Source organism: Peromyscus californicus, unplaced genomic scaffold, assembly GCF_007827085.1.
Source record: "Peromyscus californicus insignis strain IS unplaced genomic scaffold, ASM782708v3 Scaffold_14__1_contigs__length_90479793_seg_2, whole genome shotgun sequence".
Lineage (NCBI taxonomy): Eukaryota > Metazoa > Chordata > Mammalia > Rodentia > Cricetidae > Peromyscus > Peromyscus californicus.
The window spans coordinates 17,958,436-17,981,776 of record NW_026294436.1 but is presented as its reverse complement, the minus strand read 5'-3'; the positions used below and the strand labels follow the sequence as shown (position 1 = coordinate 17,981,776).

Here is a 23,341-nt window from a genome sequence, read left to right as displayed (position 1 = left end):
GCTTTCTAGGCTAGAGGCCTGTGCTTTTTCAACTCTGTCCTATGCAGAGAGTGTGTCACTAGAACTCGGCAGAAGAGGCCGAAGGCGGGCATAAAGAGAGGTGATGTTGCATAGGTAGACTGCATGGAAATTACAGTTTTGATCTTGGGTTTTTTTTGTTTTTTTTCCCCCCATTCAACTTTGGTCAAGTTATGTTACTTCACTGAGTTTTCATCTTCCCTTGTATGGAAAACTAAGATACTCCAGACTTCAGTGGGAGTAATTGTGAAGATGAAGATGAAGAATGTACATAACACTTAGTTCACTGTCTGGCATGTGAACATCCTTAGTGGACAGAAGCATTCTTTACATGTACAAACTGGAGGTGAATTTTACCTTAGGCGGGGATAACTATTTTAGGTTCTTCAATGAGGGCATGATAAAGTCACATTTTATGACAATGAGCAAGCAACATTGTTGTAAAATTGGTATGGATTAGGATAGAAATAGTAAGAATGGAGAAGAAAGTGAAGTTTCCCAAAATATCCCTGCCTCCCCCTCATTTCCCTCAGTCCCCCACCACTGGCAGTGTTACCTTTGTTCACTACACCAGTAAGTATAGAGTTCATCTTAGGCACTACAGAGAGCTAGGCAAGAGGATTCACAGGTTCAAAAGCCTGGTTAGTCCAACAGCATCTCCTAGAGGAGGAAGGGGCCCTGCACGTGCAGTCTCCAATCAGCCGCCTTTGTCTGGACTCCATTTGCTCTTCCTCCAGCTGAATTGATGTTTTCCCATCCTCTGGCTATAGTTACGCTGTCACTGCTGTTAGTCTGCCGAAGCCAAGCACCTGCGAGAGTCTGTTGGCACTGCATCTGAGCTCAGCTCTGGGTGCTCCAGTGCTGAGCTTCTTGTCAGACGCCTGGAAGGAGGCGGTTGTCACATGGTTTTCCTTCCCCAATAGTGGCTGTTCCTGAAGTGATCGTGATGGGAAGTAAATGCTAGGGAAATTAATTTGATGCTTATTGATGCAGTGAAATTACAATCAGGCAGATGGCCTTACTCTATCCAGAGATTTTTCTCTGACATTTCCTCTCAGGCTCTGGACATCAAAGCTGTGTAAATAATAGAGGTGATAATTGATGGCCAAGGAATTTGGATCTCTGGGTCTTGGAAGGGTACGGAGTATTGTCATGGTTTTACAGAATGCCACTGCTGAAAAGAGTTTTGGGGGTTACATTTAATCCAAGGATTTTTCAAGCTTTTTCTTAAGAACTTATTCTTCAAACCAGAACACACATAGAATCCCAGTTTATTAAATGGAAAAGTGAACAGAGCTGTCTTGGTTGAAGAAAAGATAAAAAGCTCCAGACCTCCTAAGAAGCCCTCCTCTCCCCTTCTCCAGGGTGACCGAGTGCTGACACTGAACTTCAGAGCTGTGATCTATAGCTTGAAAACCACTGGACTGTCCAGGAAACAGGTGTAGGGATAGGAGTAGCTTTTCCAAGGGTGTTTGATTCTGCCTCTACCTGTTGTGTGTGGTTTTTTTCCTTTGTGTGTGTGTGTGTGACATATGTCAGGGTGCATATACATGTGTGAAAAGCCAGAGGACAACTTCAAGTCTCATTCCTTCTCAGCATAGTCTGTCTTCTGTTTTTGATTTGTTGTTGTTATTGTTGTTTAGTGTGTGTGTGTGTGTGTGTGTGTGTGTGTGTGTGTGTGTGTGTGTGTGTGTGTGTAATGAATATATGCACATGAGTGCAGGTACCCATGAGTCCAGAAGAGAGTGTTGGATCTCCAGGATCTGGAGTTACAAGCAGTTACGAGCTTCAGACATTAGTGCTAGGAGCCGAACTCGGGTCTTTTGTAAGAGAGGTAACACTCTTAACTACACAACCATCTTTCAAGCCCTGACCTTGTTTTTTGAGGCAGGACTCTTGAAGGTTCATCTTAGCCAGCTAACCATCAGGGCAGGCCCTTTCTCCACCTCTACAGTGAGAGGGTTACAGACACCTCATCTAGCCCTTTACATAGGTGTGTGATCAAATGGAAGTCCGCTCATCTACACCACAAGGACTGTACTCATCGAGCTATCCCTCTAGCCCTGTTTTTTGTTGTTTGTTTAAAGACAGAGACTGGCTGAGGATTGAGGATGACCTTGAACTTAGGATCCTCTTCTGCTGCCTTCCCCTCCTGAGTGCTTGAGGTTACAGGCCTGTACCACCATACTCAGTTTATGCAGTGCTGGGAATCAAACCTAAGTCTTGGTGCATGCTAGACAAGCCCTTTTCCAATTGACCTACATTCCCCAACCCCTACAATTGCCTCTTTCATAGCATTTTCTTCTTTTCATTTTCGTTGCTGAACACCAGAGACATGATAAGAGTTTCCCCAGTAACACTTACTTTAGAACTTTTTAGTTTAGCTTTCTCCAACTCAGACCTGTCCTGGAACACTGGAAGTTGATGTCATGGCTCGTATCAACCTTCCATTCCCTCCATCCCCCACCTACCTAGAGTTGAGTGTATGTGAATTTGCTGCTAAGGCGGCACTCCAGATTTTTGACTCCTGAATGCTGCATTGGCCTGGCAAGCTTGCTGTCTAGTGACTTCTAACCATAGCATCCCTCAAGAAGCCATGGCAGGCTGCATTATTATTGTTGAGTTTTGTTGTCATGACATCCCCAGACTGTGCAGAAAATAGAACAGAATTCTTTATCTCTTGGCCATTCCCATTTTTATACAATAGCACTTGATTAACTCTTGTCACTGGGTTCTTCCAGATCTTCTGCCTAACCACCTCACTGCCCTACATGGTATGCCTAACCACTGACCTAGGAGGCAAGAACTAAGAAATCTTCCCCAGGTCTTGGAAGTTATAATGTCAGCTTCCTGCCTATTGCAGCCAATCAGGCACCTTGATAAGGTCAAATCTGCCCCCAGAGACCGCTTCCCTTTCTGTCAGGTCTTGGGATACCTGTGGTATGCTTATGTGCCTTCTTCTTCCCACAGCAGTGTTGTGACCTAGGCTACCATGCAAGCCTGAACCGGGCCCTGCGCACTTTCTTGTCTGCTGAATTAAATCTGGAACAATCAAAACACGAGGGTCTGGATGCTATTGAAAACGCAGTAGAAAACCTAGACGCCACCAGTGACAAGCAGCGACTCATGGAGATGTATAACAATGTTTTCTGCCCCCCTATGAAGTTTGAATTCCAGCCCCACATGGGAGATATGGTAAGGCCCTTCCCTATCCTGCAGCTTTTCCCAAAGGGACTTGAGTGTACTAGCTGTATGTATAGTTTCATTACATATAGGCCACATCCAGTGGAGAGGGGCTTCCTGTCAGGTAAGTTGCATTCTATTCTCTCAGACCTCCTTGATTTTGAGTGATGTGCTTATTCCTGAGCCTAGGCTCATGTTCCACCTAATTCAGCTGGCCTGAGCTGTAGAGTGGATGGCCTCACAGAGGGTAGTTCACCCTGTCCCAAGTAACTCTGTCCCAGAAACCTGACTGAGGTGGCCAGGGAATGAAGAAAAGCACAAATACATGTACAGAAAAGCAGGGGTCCCGTAGGTTGTGCTAGCTCTGATGGAGGATATCAACTTGAAATAAACCTCAGCCTGTTTATTTTGTCCAGCACAGGGAGAGGAGGTAGGAGGGATCTATAGGCCCGTAGTCTCAGGCTGTAAACATCCTAGATGTACACACACTGTCAACATTCACACTCAGACTAGAGGAAGGCTTTGCCAGTTCCAAGTCTGACCAGCATGGGGAAGGCTTTGCCATTCCCTCAGGTCTGAGGCATTGGTCCTTGACCTGGCCATGCCCATGTCAACAGTACGCATTCACTCAGGACTTCAGCCACGTTTAATACCTTCACTCAAAGCTTCCTCAGCTCCCTACAGTAGTGAGACCAAAGGACTAGATGAGAAGAGACCACACATCAGCAATGTGCTCTTGCCAGGAGCAATGCTTCCTTTGGGCTTAGCAGCTAGACTCTTTAGAAAACCCTGCTCTAAGCTGACAGCAGTCATGTTCTAGTCAGACAGTTACCTGTCATAGACAGGCCATGATGAAGTGGTACATCTCTGTCTTATATGCACAATGTGAGGTTGTTTCTCTCTTTTGCTTCTTGGGGAAAACCAGGCCCCTTACAGTTTGTTTCCACTGCTGTGGCTGAGGAGATGTCAGCATCTAAACAGACAGGGAACTAAAACAGCAGCATGTGAGTTGAAGTTAGGGGAGGGGTGTTACCAGCCTCCAGGAAGCCCCATTCTTCACCTGCCTTGACTTCTGTTCAAATTTGTCTTCTAAGCCCCTTTTCCAGCTGCCATTAAGATTCCTTCCCAAGGAATTTAGAACTAGCTGAATGGACTGGTGTATTTTCTGGTGTTGACTGAGTTTTATTTCCAAGCCAAACAGCTTGTCTCCATAAAGGGGAATCCAGATGATGGGTACTCATGCCCCTTCCTTGCCCTGTCAGAACCACATTTCCATACTCCAAAGCACAGCTGGAATGCATTACCTTGCATCCTGGCTGAAGATCACTGTCAAAGCATGCATCAGCAACTCAGCTGCTCTTTAAAGAAACAGACTTAGAGGTGATTTTTTCCTCTAATTCCTCCATGCTAGGCCTGGCTGACTTTAAAAATTGATAATTCATTCTTTTGTCTTGTATATGATACAGCTGATCAGTGGCTTGGCCAGAAAAGGGGCCAGAGCATCCCATGATGTCACATTCTGGCTTAGAAATGGCAAATCGTCCTTGGGCTCCGAGGCTAGTCTTTCTGCATTACTGTGGGTTGTAGGAGGCAGAAGGAAGGAGCTGCCTGGAAGTCCTTAAAATGGGGCCAAAGTTCAGGTGGCATTTTAACTGGAAGCTCTGGAACTGGCGACACTCGTGTTCTTGGGCCACAGCACATGAGCTGATGTCAACTGCTCTCTGATACAGTAGGGGTTGGCACCTTTTTCTACTACTGGTGCACCCAGAGGTTTGGGGGCACTGGATGCCTGGCTGGTGACATCAGAGACAGAAATTTCATTCTTGGCACTAACCCATCTGGCCAGGCTTTCTCCATTATGTCTACTTATCTAAAAGCCATAGTGAAATCAGCTCTAAATCTTGGGCCAGCCTCTCAGCTGAAGAAGAGAGGTCAAATCAGTTGGAATCTTAAATGCCAGTGGAGAAAAAGGTCAATTTCCAGTCCCCTCCATTTGGAGAGAAGCTTTTTTTTTTTTGAGTAAGAGAATGGTTTACAAGTATATGAATATACTCACTCTTTACTGAGGGTGAAGGATCCCAATTCTATTCAGATGTTTCTCTTTCTATAAGAACTAAAGGACACTTAGTCCTTTAGTGACAGGCACTGCCTCCACATGGCATCCTACCCTCCATCTCCCAGCCTTCTGCCTCTCATCAGTCATCCAGGAGATTATATTACACATGCCATAGTCTTATCTTAATCAAGAGACTCTAGGTCAGCTGTTCCTTCACAGAGGATAAAGTTGGTTGGCAGTTCACTGGGGATAGGGGTGCAGGAGATTCCCATACCTAGTAGGATATAATGATAGCTATTTAGAGGATATCAAGTTCCATCAGATCGCATGCCCTCTAGGGCTCTCTAACATAGCCCGTGAACTTGTTCCCATATTCGCATGAACTCTTTCCCATTGAGTCAAAGCTCTCATGCATGGCCCAGATTTATAAACATACTGGCTGCCAACAGCAGCAAGTTAGCTTCCTGGCCCACTTCTCAACTCTAGTGTATGAAGTGGGAGGAGGGAAGCACAGGAGAGGCGACCACTTGGACCTTTGGCAGGAACTCTCCACTGTGCCAAAGCATTGGGGTTTTGGACCAGGGGCTGCCTGGGACACTCTTTTCTAGCCTCCTTAGAATTCCCCAGAGCTGCAGACCCTGCTAGACCTACCCCTGCTGACCATCCGCCTGCCTATCATTCCAAAGAGAGAAATACGGTCTTTCCGAACAAATCTCCCTCCCTATTCCTTTCTTAGACTGTTTGGTCTTGAAGTTCACACACATTGTCTTTGGATTTTGTTTGTATGTAGAAACTGCAAGCCTTCTAGTAGTTGGGATACAATACAGTGTGAATCGTTTCATGAGCAATAGTGAGAACTCTGGACTCCTCCAAAGACCTGTGTCCCCTTCCTGACCTGTGTTGCTTTTTCTGACAGGCCTCTCAGCTCTGTGCCCAGCAGCCTGTCCAGAGTGAGCTGGTGCAGAGATGCCAACAACTGCAGTCTCGCTTATCCACTTTGAAGATTGAGAACGAAGAGGTGTGTTTCCTTCCTAGAGGCTCAGAGCCACTGTTTGCTTGTTGAACTACTTGTGGCTGTCCATCAGGGGCAGGTGGAGGGAGCATGCAGAGAATGTCCGGGCTACTGCAAGGATTTCCCGGCCAAAAGGAGGCTTGGCTTCCCCTGCTCCTGCAGCCTGCCCTTGAAATCCAGGAAGTTGTTTGTACATTGCCAAAGGTTGTGCTCTATTTTGAGCTTTACAAAATGCCCCTCCCCGCTACACATTTAATCAGAGTGGCACTTGGCCACTGTGTGAACAATATAAATCTCCAAAATGACCCACTCATGACTGGCTTTTCCCAGCATTTCAAAAAGAAACTGTTGACTTTAACACTTTAGACATCTCTATCGTCCTACAAGAGGGTGACTTTTTTTTTTCTAAACACAGCATATTTTCTTTTAATAACTAGTTTAAAAGGGCAATTTGATCAATAATCTAGCTTTCTGTTGAGCTTAGATGGCTTCTTACTTTGTATCAGTAAGTTTTAATTTTACTAGGAAGGAATAGGTTTAGGTCACTTAGTTTGCAAATAAGGAAACAAATTCATTGATTGGTTGATGGTCATGTGACAGTGCCAGGAGCACTGAAGGACTAGACTTACCACATATTTTAACTAGCTCTGGTATGATGGCAGTATTGGTTTGCAATTATTTTATTTTTTCTTTGCACTTATATTATAATAAAGGAATAGTATTAAATCTTAAAAGTAAACATTGGGGTTGAAGAGATGGTTAAGTGGGTTAAAAGAACTGGATGTTCTTGCAGAGGACCCAGACTTGGCTTGTAGCACCTGCATGGTAGCTCATGACCGACCATAGCTTCAATTCCTGGAGCTCCAACACCCTCTTCTGGCCTCCACGGGCACCAGGCCACATGACATATGCACACATGCAGGCAAAACATCCTTAAATATACAATAAGTCTTTTGACAAAAGTAAACATTACATAAAAGAGCTGAGTTAGGTGCACGGCCGAAAAGGAGTAGTGGTGTTTAGCTGGTATTAGTTTAGTGGTGTTAGCTGGAGAGAGCAGTATGGTGAAGCAGAGTTCCTGTGATGTGCAGCACTCACTTAGCTCTGTAATTTCTGCTGACACCCACCTTCCTTCCTCTCAAGCTTCTCCTAGTTGCTCATCACCTCTACTTTACAGCCTGCCTCTCCTGATTATTTTGACCATTATGGTTCTAGGTGAAGAAGACAATGGAGGCTACCCTGCAGACCATTCAAGACATTGTGACTGTTGAGGATTTCGACGTGTCTGACTGCTTCCAGTACAGCAATTCTATGGAGTCTGTCAAATCAACAGTCTCAGAAACTTTCATGAGCAAGCCCAGCATTGCTAAGAGGAGAGCCAACCAGCAAGAGACAGAGCAGTTTTATTTTACGGTAAGGTGCTCATTTGGCCTTAGAGGATCAAGAATAGACACTGTGACATAAGGGAGCTCTGGAACTCAAGAGTTTTGTCAACTGTCTGAAAAGCAAGCTTTGAGTACACTAGATTTAAATCTGGCATACTTGTATACCATCTCTACACCTAAAGCAAAAGTGTCCACAAATTGTATTTATCTACAGAGCACCTCAAAGAAAGAGCTGTTCCTAAATAACTACTGAGAAAAAGAAATTAGAGAAAATTTTAACCAGATAGTAGGCTTTCATTTGAAAGTAGCACTCTCAGTCACAGAAGATCATGACAAGGGACTTAGTTTCTTGGTTTTTTAGAACTATATTCAAATATCCTTGCCAATATGTATCTTGTTTTAAAAAGTCTAAAGTCTCTCCTGGATGATTTGAATACATTATCATATAACTCTCATTATTAGGAAGTTATTTTTTGTAATATTGGCAATTATCAAGAATTCTAAAGTAGTATATTTTACTCACTCTTCTCAAGTCTTCTTTTAGATATGTGTGTGTGTGTGTGTGTGTGTGTGTGTGTGTGTGTGTGTGTATGTGTGTTTCTTTGAAAGGTTGTTAGCTGGTCTTTTATGCTGCTTTTTAATAATTAAGTTATCTTGAACTTGCCAAGTAAGACCTATTGCTTGCACTAAAATTTATTTCCTTATCTTTTGATATCCAAGAAAGGAAAAAAAGACTTTGCAGTTGTAAGATGAAACATGGCCATTGAAAATGCATGCTGACCAAATGACAGAATTTCACTTGTCTTCCAGCCATGAAGCATACTCTGCATGGAGCAAATTAGATTTTTTCTTCCAGCTGGGACAATTTGTTTAATTTTTCTTTGAACATTGTCCTTTTTTCTTTAAAAGCACTAATATGATTGATTGGTGTTTTTGTAAATCTGTTTCAGTTAGTTAAGCTTCAAATCTTTGGTGGTTTTGTTGTTTTAAATCCCAAAGAAGACTTTTGAAAGGGTATGATTTAAGAGTATTGTTAAAAAACAACTGAAAATTTTTGTTTTATACAGAAAACTTAAGTGATTTATTTTTAAAACTATAAACATATAATACATTTTACTATAAAAATATTTTAAAACATGGTCATTATATAAAACTTAAATGCAAAAAGAAGAAAATAAATACATATGAGCATGTATTCAAAATTATATTTACAAAAAGAGACAACTTTGTATATGTTGCATTATAAATTTAAGTCATTCAGTTATATATTCTAGCAGTTTGGGGGCTTTTGTTTGTTTCTTGTTGGAACTTTGATATGTGCTAGGGAAGAGCTGCATCACTAAGCTCTGTGTCCAGCCCATATGAGATTTTGTAAATCTGTGTGTAAATTTACAAATCTACAAAGAGACGGGATGACACGTTGCCTGGTTCACAGTGCTCATTAACTGCTATCCATTTTACCGTCACCATTGTCAATTCATGCGTCAGTCATTATTAAGTTAGTCACTGATGGTCGCCATGATTTTACTATATGCCAGATTCCATGCTACAAGTTGAAATGCTTAGTGCCTAAGAGAAAGAAGAAAATGAGAGGATTAGGCATATACAGAGAGAACTTTGGTTTTGACTTCATATATTTCTAAACCGTTTTTTTAAATGCATGTATGTGTCTGAGCAGCAACAGGACTAAGGGTGCTGGGGGAGCATCACACAAACTGCCTTGTGTGCTTGATTTTTAGTATGAGTAGGTCAAAGAGGATTGGGAAGGAGACTGCAGTTCTTCAAGGAGAGCAGACAATGTCAAAGACCTGCAGAAAACTAAATTGCATGTTAATAGAACTACTTGACTCTAATGGGGGCTGTGGCACTGCCTCAAGCCTCATTATCTCTTAACAATAGGATTTTTTGGCAACTCTTTCTGAGCTGATTTTATATCAAAGAAGATTCCATTTTAAAAATGATTATTAATTGCATTTTTAATTATTTGAGAATGCCATACATGCATACAGTTTTTTTGACCATTTCACTCCTTCAACTCCTCCAGTTAAAAAATTTGAGGGATGCCAGGCAGTGGTGGCACACGCCTTTAATCCCAGCACTCAGGAGGCAGAGGCAGGTGGGTCTCTGAGTACAAGGCCAGCCTGGTGTACAGAGAGAGTTCCAGGACAGCCAGGGCTACCCAGAAAAGCCCTGTCTGGAAAAAAAACTAAAAAAGAGAAAAATAAATAAATGAATAAATAAATAATTAATTGATTTGGGGGCTTAGGAGCTGGGGAGATGGCTTCGTCAGTGCATACCATACAAGCATGAAGACCTAAGTTTGAACCTTAGTAGCCCATGTAAAAGCAACCAGGGCAACCTGTAATTCCTTAGCTGGGGAGCAGAGACAGGAGGATGGATCCCTGGGTCTTACTAGCCAGCCAGCCTAGTGAATTGGTGAGCTCCAGGTTCAGTGAGGGTCCTTGCCTCAAAAACTAAGGTCGAGAGCAGCTGAGGAAGACACTGTGATTAGCACTGACCTCTAGCACACATGCATGCACACATACACACTCACAACAAAAAAGAAGAGGAAAAGACATTTTGGACATGAAAATCAAAAGGACTTAAAACAGTCCTTGTCAGAATTACTTTTTGATTAAATGAAGCTATAACATATATATTCAGAAGTTGATATTTTCTCCCAAACAAGAAGGCTGATGAGATGCCTCAGCACTTTTAAGAGCTCATACTGCTCTTGCAGAGGACCATATCCAGGGGCTCACAACTGCCTATAGCTCTAGATCCACCCTGGCCTCTGTGAGTACCAGCACTCACATGCACATGCCCACACGGAGACATAATTAAAAAGAAATCATTTTTTAAAAAGAAGTAACTTTATTCAAACTGATGACCTCTAGAATCCTGCCTATCTGTTTTCCCTTTTATCTCAATTCAGTGGGGTCCTACAACCCACTTCCTGACTTTGGTGGCCATGGTACTCCTTGTCAAATTATTGTGCACATTGCTTTGACTATTGAAATTAGTTTTGGTTTATCTAGTAACAGACTTGCATGAATTCTTTATTCTTGTGACTGGATCTGAAATGTGTCAGGTAATCTGTCTTCTGATAGCAGCGTTTTTGGTGGTGGTTGTGAAATAGACATCCCCAAATTAAAACTTAGGGTCTGCCTATGCTTGCCAGACTGTGCAAAAAAAAAAGAAGCAGCACATTTGGAAGTTTGCTGTTCTTGGAAAGTTGTAAAGAGATCCCTTGTTATGGTTTGACTCCTAGGTAGTGTGTCTAGTGACCACATGGGCTTTTGGGATAGTTTTCTGACTGCTCGTGACTGTCATCAAATTAATTTGCCCATGTCACACCAATTGGAAATTTGAAATATGTCTTACAAAGGTCAGTTGCTTGCAAATCTGTGGGAAATTATAAAATTTTAGACTTGAAGCAATTTTTAAATATCATCTAACCCAGCCTTCCCATTTGAAAGCTTTGAAAACTGGGAAAACAAATGCAGTGGGATGGGTAGCTTTCGCTGTCTCCCACTTCCCTTTAAAACGTGACGGACAAGGGCACTGCTTTCGCTCTCTCCCACGTCCCTTTTGTCACATTTTGGACATTACTCATGGTAGTCTAAAAGGATTTGTCCCATATCTTACACAAATCCCTTTCCAATGGCTGGACAGAATTCCATTGTATAGTTACATCATCTTTATTTAACCAGTTCTCTGCTGTGAGCAGGAGTCCTCTCTGGTTGGCCAAGAATCATCAAAGCCTTAGAAAGCTGGAGTTTCTCCTAAATATTTTTTAATGGAAAATCGGAGTATAGGATTCTTTTTTTAAATAATTTTTTTCAGATTTATTTTTGTTTTATGTGTATGAGTTTTTGCCTGCATGAAGTGCCCTCAAAGGCTAGAGGGCATTGGAAGCCTAGAACTGTACATAGGTAGTTGTGAGCCACCATGTGGGTACTAGAAGCTGAACCCAGGTCCTCTGCAAGTACAGTAAGTGCTCTTAACTGCTGAGCCATCTCTCCGGCCCTGAGTATGGCATTTTCAAATGGGAGGTGAAATGAAGAAAGGATTGAAAATTGTGACTGATAAAATAACAAAGCCGAACTATCTGAACTCTTAGGGGTAGATTAGGGTAAAATAATAGGAGAGAAGGCAGTCTTTTGTCCATTTAGGCAAGCCGTTAGACTTAGAGCTGTGATCTGGTATATGAGAGTTAGAGTGTGTGAGTGTGTGTGTGTGTGTGTGTGTGTGTGTGTGTGTGTGTGTGTGTGTGTGTGTGTGGTGTCAGATTATTATAATCTTGATATTCTGCCTAATTACCAAAAAGCCACTTATGCCTTCCTTGGCTTCGGCTGTCTCAGCTCTAAGTCTGTTCAGCAACAACTGAATCCTTCTACCTCAGCTCCACTGATACAGGCAGGATTATTTATTCCCAGCAGGTCTGTCCTGATTTCTGGGTGAGATAAGGAAGTGATGGATAGCATGTCTGCAGACTCTGGGATTCCTTTTCTTTCCCACCTAGATGCGAAACCCCAATGTTCTTTCCACCCTTGTTTTAGGGATGCAGAGCATATCTTGATACAGTTTGATCCTTTAGTATGTAATGGAACCTGAAAAGGTGACATCATACCTCTTTATCAGATTGTTATTTATTTTAGTGGTTCACCAAGTGACAGCTGAAGTTACCTAGTAAGTTGTAAACATGAACTTGGAGTTGGGGGAGGGTTGGAAATTGAGAATAGAAACATGACTGAGAGAAAGGAGTTTTTCTTCACCCCCTTTCAGGATGTTGGCTGTATTGTGAGCATTCTGGTCTTGTGTTGGAGGTTATAGCTTCTTGAATTTTCTTCATTAGGAAACCTTTGAGACTTCTGGGATAACTTTCCAAAGAGAGGCCTTCTGGGGTTGTACTATTAGCAATGGCTATTTCCTGGAGGCTTTTCCACTCTGGGTCCTAAGGAGGATTCCAAGCCCACAATTAGGCATTGGATGGGGATTAGGATATCACCCAGGGAACACTGACAGCAAGTGAGCTGACAGCTGGAACAGATGGAGAGAGGAAGGTGACAAGAGAGCCTATTTTCATGCAGATGTTCTCATGCAAAGGCATAAAGGATCAGGGAACAGGCCTTAAATAAGACAGCAGAAATGATTCAGCAGAGGGTTTGCCTCTGGTTTGTTTCATTTAGAGTAGGGATACCCTTAGGGGCAGGTTTTGTAATTGCAAGGAACAGTTTATACAGAGGAGAATGAGATCACTCATTTATTCATCCTTCATGTTTATTAAGTTCCTACTGTTTTCTAGGAGTGGCACTAAGCATCATGGATAGTTGGGCTAATCAATGGCATGGTCTGTGGATAGAAAGACACCAGAGTAAACCTTCTGTGATAAGGCTGTATGAGAATGGTACCATGGGGATTTACAAGTTATCCATAGGGCCATGTGGGCAAGCACAAGAGGCCCAGGGACCATCTCCCAGAAAAGCAGGTTTTCCTTCATTTTAAATGGCGATGAGAGGGCAAGCTCATAGTTAAAACTTCATACTGGATAGAAAAATACAGAGTAAGAGTAACTCAGAACTTTTCATTTTCCTTTATCATTAATGAAGTAGTGAGAGTCATAAAAGTCAAAGGCTTGAAATACAATTCTTTTTTTTTTATTTAGTTAGTGCACAGTAAAAGACAGAACTATTATTATTATTAAAATGTTTATTCATTGGAGCAAACCCAAGTCTTTCTAGTGGATCATACTCTGGGAGACCCATTTGCTTCTAAGTTAAACACCATCAAATGAGCTAGTACAGCAGGAATGGCCAAGGCAGCCTCAGATCCTCAAGAACGGCTGTAGAAGAGAATGGAAAAAGAGTCCTCACCTAGCATTACCATTTACTAGCTGGCAGTTATACCCTCCCTCTCCTAGAATTGTCTTCTCATCTCTAATAGAGAGCTGCTAATACCTTCCTCGTGTATGTATAGGCTTGTTGTAAGGGAGAGACAGACTATGTGCTAATGTAGTCTAAAGTCTCTTGGATTGCTACTAATGTAAAATAATGACTACTATGAAATGTTGTTCTGCTTCTCTTTGGCTCTGTAACATAGTAGGTAGAACATTTTATTATAATGCTTCAGAGCACACACCGTTCTGTCAAACTACATGTTTGGATACTATTGTGTGACAAAACTTTCCTGAGAAGACACAACATACACATCTATTTACCCCAGATAGAGAGCCCATGACAGACCAATATAATACAATGCTGTCAAAGTCCAACCTGGTGAACCAGTGAGTTTTATTGGGGTTATCTGTAGGAGTATGAGTGAGGTGTTATTTACAAGAGCAGAAATGACTCAAAGACATCTTCATCACAAAAGCTGGGCACCTGGGGCACACTGCACAGTCTATAGGAAGCTCAGGTGGCTTAGTTAGTCCTGAGCCTCCTCCAGACATATTGGCTAATCTCTGCTTCTTTTCAGGCTGTTTGGCTGTCCTCTGCTTCCTTCAAGCAGCTGGGCTTGTTTTGAGAGTTTTCTTTGCAGCTCAGCTTGTCTGAGAGTGACTTAGAAGTCTATATTGTTTATACTTGGGAGAGAGGGGCCTAGTGAATCTGGTCAGCTTCAGGAACTTCCTGGGACTAGTCTGAGTTGTTTTACTTCATCTCTTAAGGTACTTCCCTGGGAAATGGAATGTTTCAATGGGGTGAGGGGGAACCTGCTACACAACAGGTAGTGAGTGACTCCATCACTTTTTTGATCTTGAGCAATTTCATTAATCTCTTCAAACCCACTACCTTCTTCCCATTACTCAAGTAAAGTGGAATAATGATCATAGTCATTTATACAGTTGTTTTGAAGATTCTGTGAATTCTCCAGTCAAGCATAGTCTCTCACAAGCCAGACAAGAGTTGATGAGATGTCAAAACTCAAACTGCAACATAGTCGTATTTCGCCTACTAGCGCAGGTGTGATGGCACATCTCATCTTGTGCTTGGAATTTGTATGTGCGCATAGTAGGTGGCGGCCACTCCAGCTGAGCTCTCAGAAACTCCCAACTTCCAACATTAGAATGGAGGGTGAGACTTCTTAGGTCTGGCTTATGCAAGGGTGCTCTGTGGGTGAGGCTTACCATTGGTGCTATTCCTAGGGTAATAAAATGCACCCTGGGAGGAATGGGATATCAGCCTAAATGGCAGATAGCAAATGTATATCTTCACACCAGCGAAACTGAGACTCAGGAAGGATGTCCACCCTCCCTGCCGTTCTTGTTCTTTACTGGGACCAAAGGAGACAGACTTTACTTAGAAAATAGTTTTCTTATACTCGCTAACATTAAATTCATAGGAAAATACTTTGTAGATATGCACCTGCCATGATAATCAGTGGAGAAAGATTTTTTAAAAGAATTTAAATGGACTTGCTAGAAATTGAGTCATAAAGTCAGAAATCAAATGCTCTCTCAAAGGTAATTGTCCAGTTGAACATTTGTGTCTTGTGTTTCTTCAGGAATCTAAGTTTTCTTGTTTCTCTTTTTCCCTTACAGAAAATGAAGGAGTACTTGGAGGGTAGGAACCTAATCACCAAGTTACAAGCCAAGCATGACCTCCTGCAGAAAACCCTGGGAGAAAGTGAGTGTGAGCATGCTCTGCTGAAGCTTGGTAGAGCCAAGAGGCCCAGTATTGCTTTGACTCTGAGCACATGTGTGTAGACAACCCCACTGGTTGTCTGAGTGTGTTTCTTTTCCTAGCCTGTTCATTGGGAAAGTACTCCGTTAAATGGCTGCTTGAGTAATGGGAAAACAGCAATGTGTAATGGATGCTAATATTCATCAGCTGTTTCTTTAGGTGGGGTCTTCCTGCTTTCCACCCAAACCCAGTCCTTCACCTTCCTGCCACAGCTGTGGTAGAGGGGCCTCAGGGTTATCTCCTCTCTAGACACTTGTTGGAACTCCCGGTCCTGGAGAGAGAAGGTCCTCAGATGGAGGGGGACGTGCAGACTTGCTGCTGCTCTAGCTTCCAGGATGAACATGCATTTCCTTTCACTTCAGTAGCAGCCATCTCTCTAGTGTGCCTGCACTAAGACAAAGTGCTGAATGGACTGCATTTTCTCTGGCAGTAATCTTAACCAGACACTGGAAAGTACTGAGGCAGAGAACCAGACAGACTTTCTGGACTTTCTCTCCCCAGTCAGCCATCAAACAGAAGGTGAAGGTTGAAGAAGCAGCTTTCCCCGAGGTTGTTTGGCACCTTGCCCAGGTCTCCTGCCTAGCTTTCAGCATCGTATGATTAATGGGATTCCCAGGTTGAGGATGCCCTGAATGTTCTGCCCTCCTCCCTATCCCACTAATCTCTTCTCTTAGAGATGAGGCCACAGGCGGCATGTGGTCTCTGGTGACAGATGTGCCTGCACTCAGACACAAGTCTAACATTTTTAAATAAATTCTTGAGCACTCGTCAGACCAACTGTGAAGTATAGCAAATTTTATAAGACTGGTTGGCTTTTTAGCTGAGAAATCGGAGTCCCACTTTTCAGACCAGACTCATCTACCCACCCTTCTTGCCTTGTCCTTGTCCTACCCTGGACAATTCCCCAGAAATTTTTTCTCTAGTATCTTTGATCCTGTGATTTTTTTTTTTTTAAAGATGTTTGCTTTAATGTGAAAAGAGCCTTTTAGTACCTTCTGATCTTTTCCACCCAGACAGTTCAGGTCTAGGCATGAGAGCCACATTTGCTTACAGAAAGTCTTTACTCTTGAGTTACCAGATTGCGATGTGGTGAGTTAGAGGAGAGACAGCCTGTAGAGCTATTCGAAGAAACTTACAGCTGTGATTTCTTTTTCTCGAGACAGTTTCAGCATAGCCTGGAAGACAGGGAGAAGGACTTTAGAGCCATGCATGTGTGCATGTTTATACACACGTATGCACCAAATAATGCTACTCTAGAGGGATAGAGATTGACCATTGAGGCTGCAAATTACCATAATTTAAAGATGACAAGTTCCAGAGATAGAGAAAACTAATAGCTATAAATCATCCTATGTGCAAATGATCATGTCCTTGCCTTCTGTGTCTGTCACCATAATGTAAGAGCCTCTGATCCTTGCCACAGAGGGATAATTGATGTGTATGAATATTCCAGAATGGAAATGGGACAGATGTTGAAAATAATGGCTCAGAATAATATTTGTACAAATGAGCCTTTGGTAACAGGGCTGGTAAATATTGGGGGATGGTATTACCGAAGATGAGCTGAACTATCATAACAATTAGCAACACTCTAAATGCAAGAATAAAATCCTGCCTTCTCCATACCTCATAGTTGCCTTTCCTGAAACTTGAATAAGGACTATAGGGGTTGATCTCTTCTTTCCTGGCTCACTGCCTGCCAGGGTTTGCCATTGATTTATCTAAGACAGATCAAGCTTCATTAACTGTTGACCCAAAGAAGGCAACATATTACATCACAGTTTATGCATGCATATATTCATATTTTTATAAAAAATATTTTGTCATTGTTAAGGTTTTCCATTTCACTTTTCAAAGCTAACTATTGCCCATGAAAGTCTTAACCACCTGTCATTTCATTGAAAGCCGTCATTTGCTAGCCACGTGGGTATTCAATCTTATCTCTGCCTTACTATGCCAGTATAAGTTAACAGGAGGATTTAGTATGATTCTAAAACTAGAACCTACATATCTTCTCCTTCCTCTCTCTATATTCCCTTTTCTTCCCATCCTTAACTATGTGTGTATGTGTATTTGCTTATATACTGAAAAACAAATTTGTCCCATGCCCTGTGTCCCCAAAACCTACATACCCAGCACATACATAAGAAGCTAGATTTCTTGTATAGGAGGGCTTACAATAAATTTTTTCTCTAGAATATGATTTGACTTGTTCTTCCCATACATCCAGGCCTGTTTTCTCATTTGGGAAGTAGAATTGACAAGATTCAAAGATATTGATGGCTTTGGCGTGGGAACCTGGAGCAGCAAAATTCCTGCCCCAAATGAAGTTAGGATGATCCTTTTCTGCTACTGGCTCCCTGTGAAGATATGAAGGGCATGGTTATCCCTGGGGTGTACAGCCAATCCCACCCCTTCTGCTTCAACAAATACATTTTTCCCTTCTCTTTCCACAGGTCAGCGGACAGATTGTAGCCTTGCCAGGTAAGTGGCTCTGGGAAAGGCTAAGGAAAGACTCATGGGGAATAGCAACCTGGGAAAAAGCCAAAGAGTTGTCCTTGGATGATTTGGCAAAGGAGTAGCCTGAGGCAAGAGTTGCTTCCTTCTCTTTGCCTTACTAACTCTTATCTCCTTCAAATGGCTGTGGAGTTGCTGCCATTTAGGGAAGTCTAAGCAGAATCATGTCATGGGAGTTATCACTTGATAAAAATCTTTCCAGAAACTCCCCAAAGCCACTGTATCACAAGGAAAAGAAGCATTGGACTCTGTTGCATTTTGGTAACCTCTTAGCTAGGAGACTTCAACATGTGGCCTTGGGGAAGTCTCTGACACAGAAAGATTAGCATTTGATTTGGGATTTTTTTTTTAATAAATGGAAAAGATGATAGGGCCTAATTAGTGACTGTTGGTGGATAATGAAATACTTCGTTGCTTTGGCTTGCCAGATAGCAGTGGGAGAGATCTTTGCTGATGTACAAGTATGCAGCCCTCCCAGTCTTTCCCCACCTTCCCTCCCTCTCCACCTCAGCCAAATATTTTCCCTCACAGTCACTGATGCTGCTATGAGCTGGCAGAGAACAAGACATTCATTTAGCCAGCACCCTCAGATGCCTAAAAATGTGCTGGTTTAAAAGGAGAACACGTTTAAAATGAACCAGATTGCATTGTATCAACATGGCAACTCATACAGTCATGAGGCCATTTACAGTTATAGACTCGTTGCTGAGCGATAACTTAATTTGATTTTCATCATTTTGTCATCGTGGATTACAGTGTAGGTCCCATTAATATACAATTCCTGAGGGCTGGAGGGAACTGAGGTGAAATTCTGTAGAACCTGTCTCCCAGTGGTATAGTCTTAACATCCTCAGAAGTACCACACCTCTGACTAAATAGATCTGGACTATTTTCCTTTGCTGAGTTATTTCCCCATGTGAAACCTGGGACTATTTATCTCCTTCTCAGAATATCAGTCTCCTCTTGTTGAAGATAAGAGCATTGTGTTAGTTCAGAGAAGCACTAGGATTTCAGAAAGGTGCCTTAAGGGCAGGCTGGCCGCAGAGTCAGAGCAAGGCCCCATCGCTGCCTGGCTCCTACCTTCACAAGGAGGACAGCCCTCCATGTTTGCAGTAGTGTGCTTCTGGATCCGATACCCTTTGAGAAAAAGGCTTCTACCGCTAAACACGGCTTGAAAAGCACTGGCAGAGGGTCCCTGGGGTTTCTTTCAGTCTGAATGTCCTGCCATCTAAATAAAAATAAAATAAAATGAATAAAATAAAATAAGCAGTCCTTTTCTTTTTCCCAAGAGTCCCAAGAGAAAATATACACCCTTTGGTGTTTATTATTGTTTCCTTTCAAACAAAAAGATCTTAAAATTGTCTAACATGAATCTCTTTTACTACAGATTAAACATTTACCTCCTATTAAGTTTTAAACAGTGGTAGGCATTAAAATCGGGGACCTCTGTGCTTTTATGAAAGAATAAACTTTATTAGGCTTTTGTTGGGAACTAGCTTGCCAAGTCTCTTAGCTGTTTCTGGGACTGAGCTCAATAATGTGATATGTTTCATTACCTGCTGTACAGCTGTTTTACATGATTTAAAGCTTTCGTTCTGGATTTAGGAATGGTTGTCTCATTCTGTCCCCATTTTCTCTTTTTCCTTCCTGTTGCTGGCCTGGTCCTTCTGATTTGGTGACTCAACCACAGGCGTAGCTCGACCGTGAGGAAACAGGTAAAGAGCCCAGCAGAGCCAGACTGTTCAGCCTGGCTCATGAAAACTGAATACTTCCTACAGCCATGACTGAATTCCATGGCATGCCTCCTCTGACGTCATGCCCATGCTTGGTTGTATCTTTAGTTACATATGGTTAAAACTGTAGTAAACACTGATTCAACTTTCCTGGAATTATCATAAGCTCTGTAACTTGTTCTTCTTGTTAGTTATTTAAATCTCTTGCATGTTAGGTTTGGTTTAAATGTGGACAAATTGTTCGATAGCCCATGATGTCCTTCTCTAGGAGACCATAAAGAGGCCTCACAAGTCCTCATATACACACTGATGCACCAGCATTGAGGTAGCTGATCCTCAGTCTAAAAAGTCTTGCCTAAGTTTGTAGGTTTTGACTGCTTCTGGGAACATTGTAATCTTAGATGTATTCCTGACATACCCTAATAAAGTACTATGAAACTGTTTGGGGAATGTTACAAAAGAAATACTCAATTTGACAGGTTTGCACATGACTTTCACGGTTGTATTAAAGTCCACCACTGAGCAGCCAGTTCTCCCTCATGTTAGGAGGACTCTTAGCAGTGGCCTGAGTACTCCACATCAGGGGAAATCTCAATACAAAAAAGGTAACTGAAGCATATTTTTGCAGTAGCAATATTCCATTCACTAGTTGTAGCCTATGGTGAGTACTGAAGTGACTTTACCTTCCCTGAGCATCTCACACCAGCTTTGCAGGAGGAAAGTTAGCAAGAACAGGGGTGGGAGGCAGTGTTCAGAAATATCATTCTGTCTACCCAGGAAAAAACGGACCCAGGCCTTTCAGAAGTCATTTGCAGGGCTGGAAAGAGGGCTCAGCAGTTAAGAGGACTTGCTGCTCTTCCAGAGGACTTAAGTTTAACTTAAGTCATCCATGTCAGGCCACTTACAGCTGCCTGTAACTCTAGCTCCAGAGGATCCAACGCCCTCTTCTGGCCTCTTAGGGTATGTGCACATATGTGACAAAAACACACATATAAACAAAACATTTTTAAAATGTCAACTGAAGTCATACACAGAGGCCCTGGACACAGGGCAGACATCAGATGCAGAGGGCATGGGGTCTCTGCACTGTTTCCAGACCAGCACTCTGTCCATGGTCTAATTCTATGGCTTTGTGGGCAGTCCAGCTACAGAAGTCGCTTCACACAGACTTCCTTGTCTCCTCAGTACTTCGAAGATTTATTAATTTCATGTGTATGGGTGTTTTGCCTGCATGTATGTTATGAATCGTGTGCATGCCTGGTGCCTGTATGGAAGTCAGAGGAGGATGTCAGATCCCCTGGAACTGGAGTTACAGATGGTTATAAGCCACTGTGTGGGTGCCAAAACCAAACCTGGGTCTTCTGCTAGAGCAGCAAGTACTCTTAACTACTTAGCCATGTCTCTAGTCTTCCTCTTGACTATGGATATCATTTTGATGAGAAAAATCATCTTTTTTTTAATACATCATCTTACTTACTATGTAACCTAATCTGGCTTGGAACTTGTAATCCTATCTTTGTCTCACAAATTCTGGGATTTTAGACACTTGCTGTCAGGCCTGGCTATACTTTTTTTAAAATGATAAAAATTTCACTAACTTTTTATCATCTTATTCCTATAATTATTTCTTCTCCCTTTTCCCTGGATTTCTGTTAAAACTTAAGAGGAGTAGAGTGCCTCTCAGAGATAATTTGCTGCATTTAAAATTAATAGGCATATATTTTACAGACTAAGCAACCACTTTTCCTTTATTACCAAGAATAGGCTTGAACTTGAAATTTATTTCTTTCCACTTCTGACCTAACTCTAGACCTCTTGCACAGACCTAGAGCATCATATGGGAGCTTTGCAGCTTCTGCTGTAGCTGCAGGAGTGCTGGAGTTTGGCATGTAGTATCTGCCCCTGGTTGGGGTCGCCATCAGCGGGGAGTGGCACTCATCTGGTTTACATTGCACTAAAGCAGTTGCAGGCAAGGTGTGTTCCCCTGGTACCGGCTTATATCAGAGTCCAGGATTTACTACATAGCCCGGTCCAATAAGGCCCTTGTATTGGTTCTTCTAGTTTCTCTCCAGCAAGAATTTTTTTTCTTAGCTGGTCAGTACAGTAAAATCATAATTTAGAGGGTCTCATATAAATAACCAGGGAATCGGTCCTTGTTTCTTGTAAATCAGCTAAATAAGAGGAACAATCTGGAAACTTGTTTTCCTGAGAGACTACGTTCAAAGCAGCCCAGACTTTTCCTAAATAGGAGGACCCTCGCCCCAGCAGCTGCTACTTACAGGCATCCTTGTTCCACTCAAGCCCTTCATTTTCTCTCTCCTACCCATCACTTCTGTCACCTCGTTCCTGACCTTACTTCATGTTTTCCTCGGGTGTGAGCAACTCTGTGCTTGTCTCCTTTCTCAAAGATTTATTATTTTGTTTTGTGTGTATGGGTGTTTGGCCTGTGTGCATGTCTGTGCACCTTGTATGTGCAGTGCCCATGGAGGCCAGAAGAGGGCATCAGATCCTCTGGAACTGGGGTCCACAATGGTTGTTAGTCGCCATGTGAGTGCTGAAAACTGAGCCTGGGCCCTCAGCAGGAGCAACAAGTGCTCTACTGAGCCATCTCTCCAGCCCCAGAATTTTAAACTCTCACCATAAGTAAGTGATAAATGGAGATAGATATTTTTAACCTGCTTCAAACATCATGTCAGATCTACATGTATCAGAATGACACATAGTATTCCATTAATATGTACTGATTTTATGTGTCAGTTAAAAATAAGTTTTAACCTAATTAATACTAAAAGAAAGAAATGATAACAAACTGTGGATATTATGTAATTGTCACCCTGATAGTTTTCTCCTGTAAATTACTTACTCCTGCTCTACTCTCTTTTCCAAGTTATGCCAACTGTCAGTTCCCTCCAGCTTCCTTAATCTGATTGAGTGGAAATTTGCCCTGATTGTCCTTAAAAACCCTTTCCAACCAAGATTATATGATAAAAAGCATTGTGAGCAAAATAATAAAACTGACATTGATTCATTCTAACATTGAGAAAAGAAGGGAAAGAGACAAAACAATGGTTGAAAAAACATAGGAAGTACTGGGGAGTCATATGCAGTTAGTGGTGTCATCTAGGTTTTGAGGGTGCCATGGGGGCACAGAGACACATCTGGAGAAATGAATTCACTTAGAAACACCACAGGTAGCAGCGAGGTCATCTAGGACATTGAAACCTCTGTGCTGCTGTTCCCTGGTAGACTCTGCCTTAGACCCCATTTTAGCCTTCTGTAGTAGGACAGATGTCTCTGACCTACCCTTGTCTACCACACATTATTTCTCTGGTTACTTCTTGGTGACCATGGGCATGCTGATTTGGTGCCTTGTTTCCTGAGAACTCTATGTATGTCAACCTGCTGTTGATAGGATATTTCCTGCATATCCAGACAGAACTTTGCATTCACATAGTTTATTAGTGCCAGTAACCTGTAAGTTTCCCGGTGTCCTCCTTCCTGAACTTTAGACCAGAAAAGTCTGCAAATCCATTTCTGCTACCTTCTTTATCTCTCCTGCTATAATTTCCTGCAAATGGAGGCTTTTCCCTTGTAATAGTTGAGCCTGGTTTTCATTAGACTAAGGAAGAAAGGACCAAGATTCTTCCTCTAAGGTTACTTGGGATGACTGGCAAAAGTCAGTGATCTAACAAAATGTCAGACCCTGGCTGCTATACCTGAACAGGTAGAGAAAGCAGTCAGGTTTTGGGGGGCAG

The 23,341-nt window shown here is 42.3% G+C and overlaps 1 protein-coding gene across 1 annotated transcript in view; it reads left to right on the top strand.

The window, feature by feature from the left end:
* The window catches only part of Srgap2 (SLIT-ROBO Rho GTPase activating protein 2), a 224,989-nt gene that overhangs the window by 168,382 nt on the left and 33,266 nt on the right, over positions 1-23,341 (top strand). Inside the window, 6 exon segments of the mRNA XM_052736861.1 lie at positions 2,989-3,213; positions 6,174-6,275; positions 7,485-7,682; positions 15,195-15,279; positions 17,793-17,820; positions 19,544-19,568. Of these exon segments, the coding sequence (XP_052592821.1) occupies positions 2,989-3,213; positions 6,174-6,275; positions 7,485-7,682; positions 15,195-15,279; positions 17,793-17,820; positions 19,544-19,568 (663 nt within the window).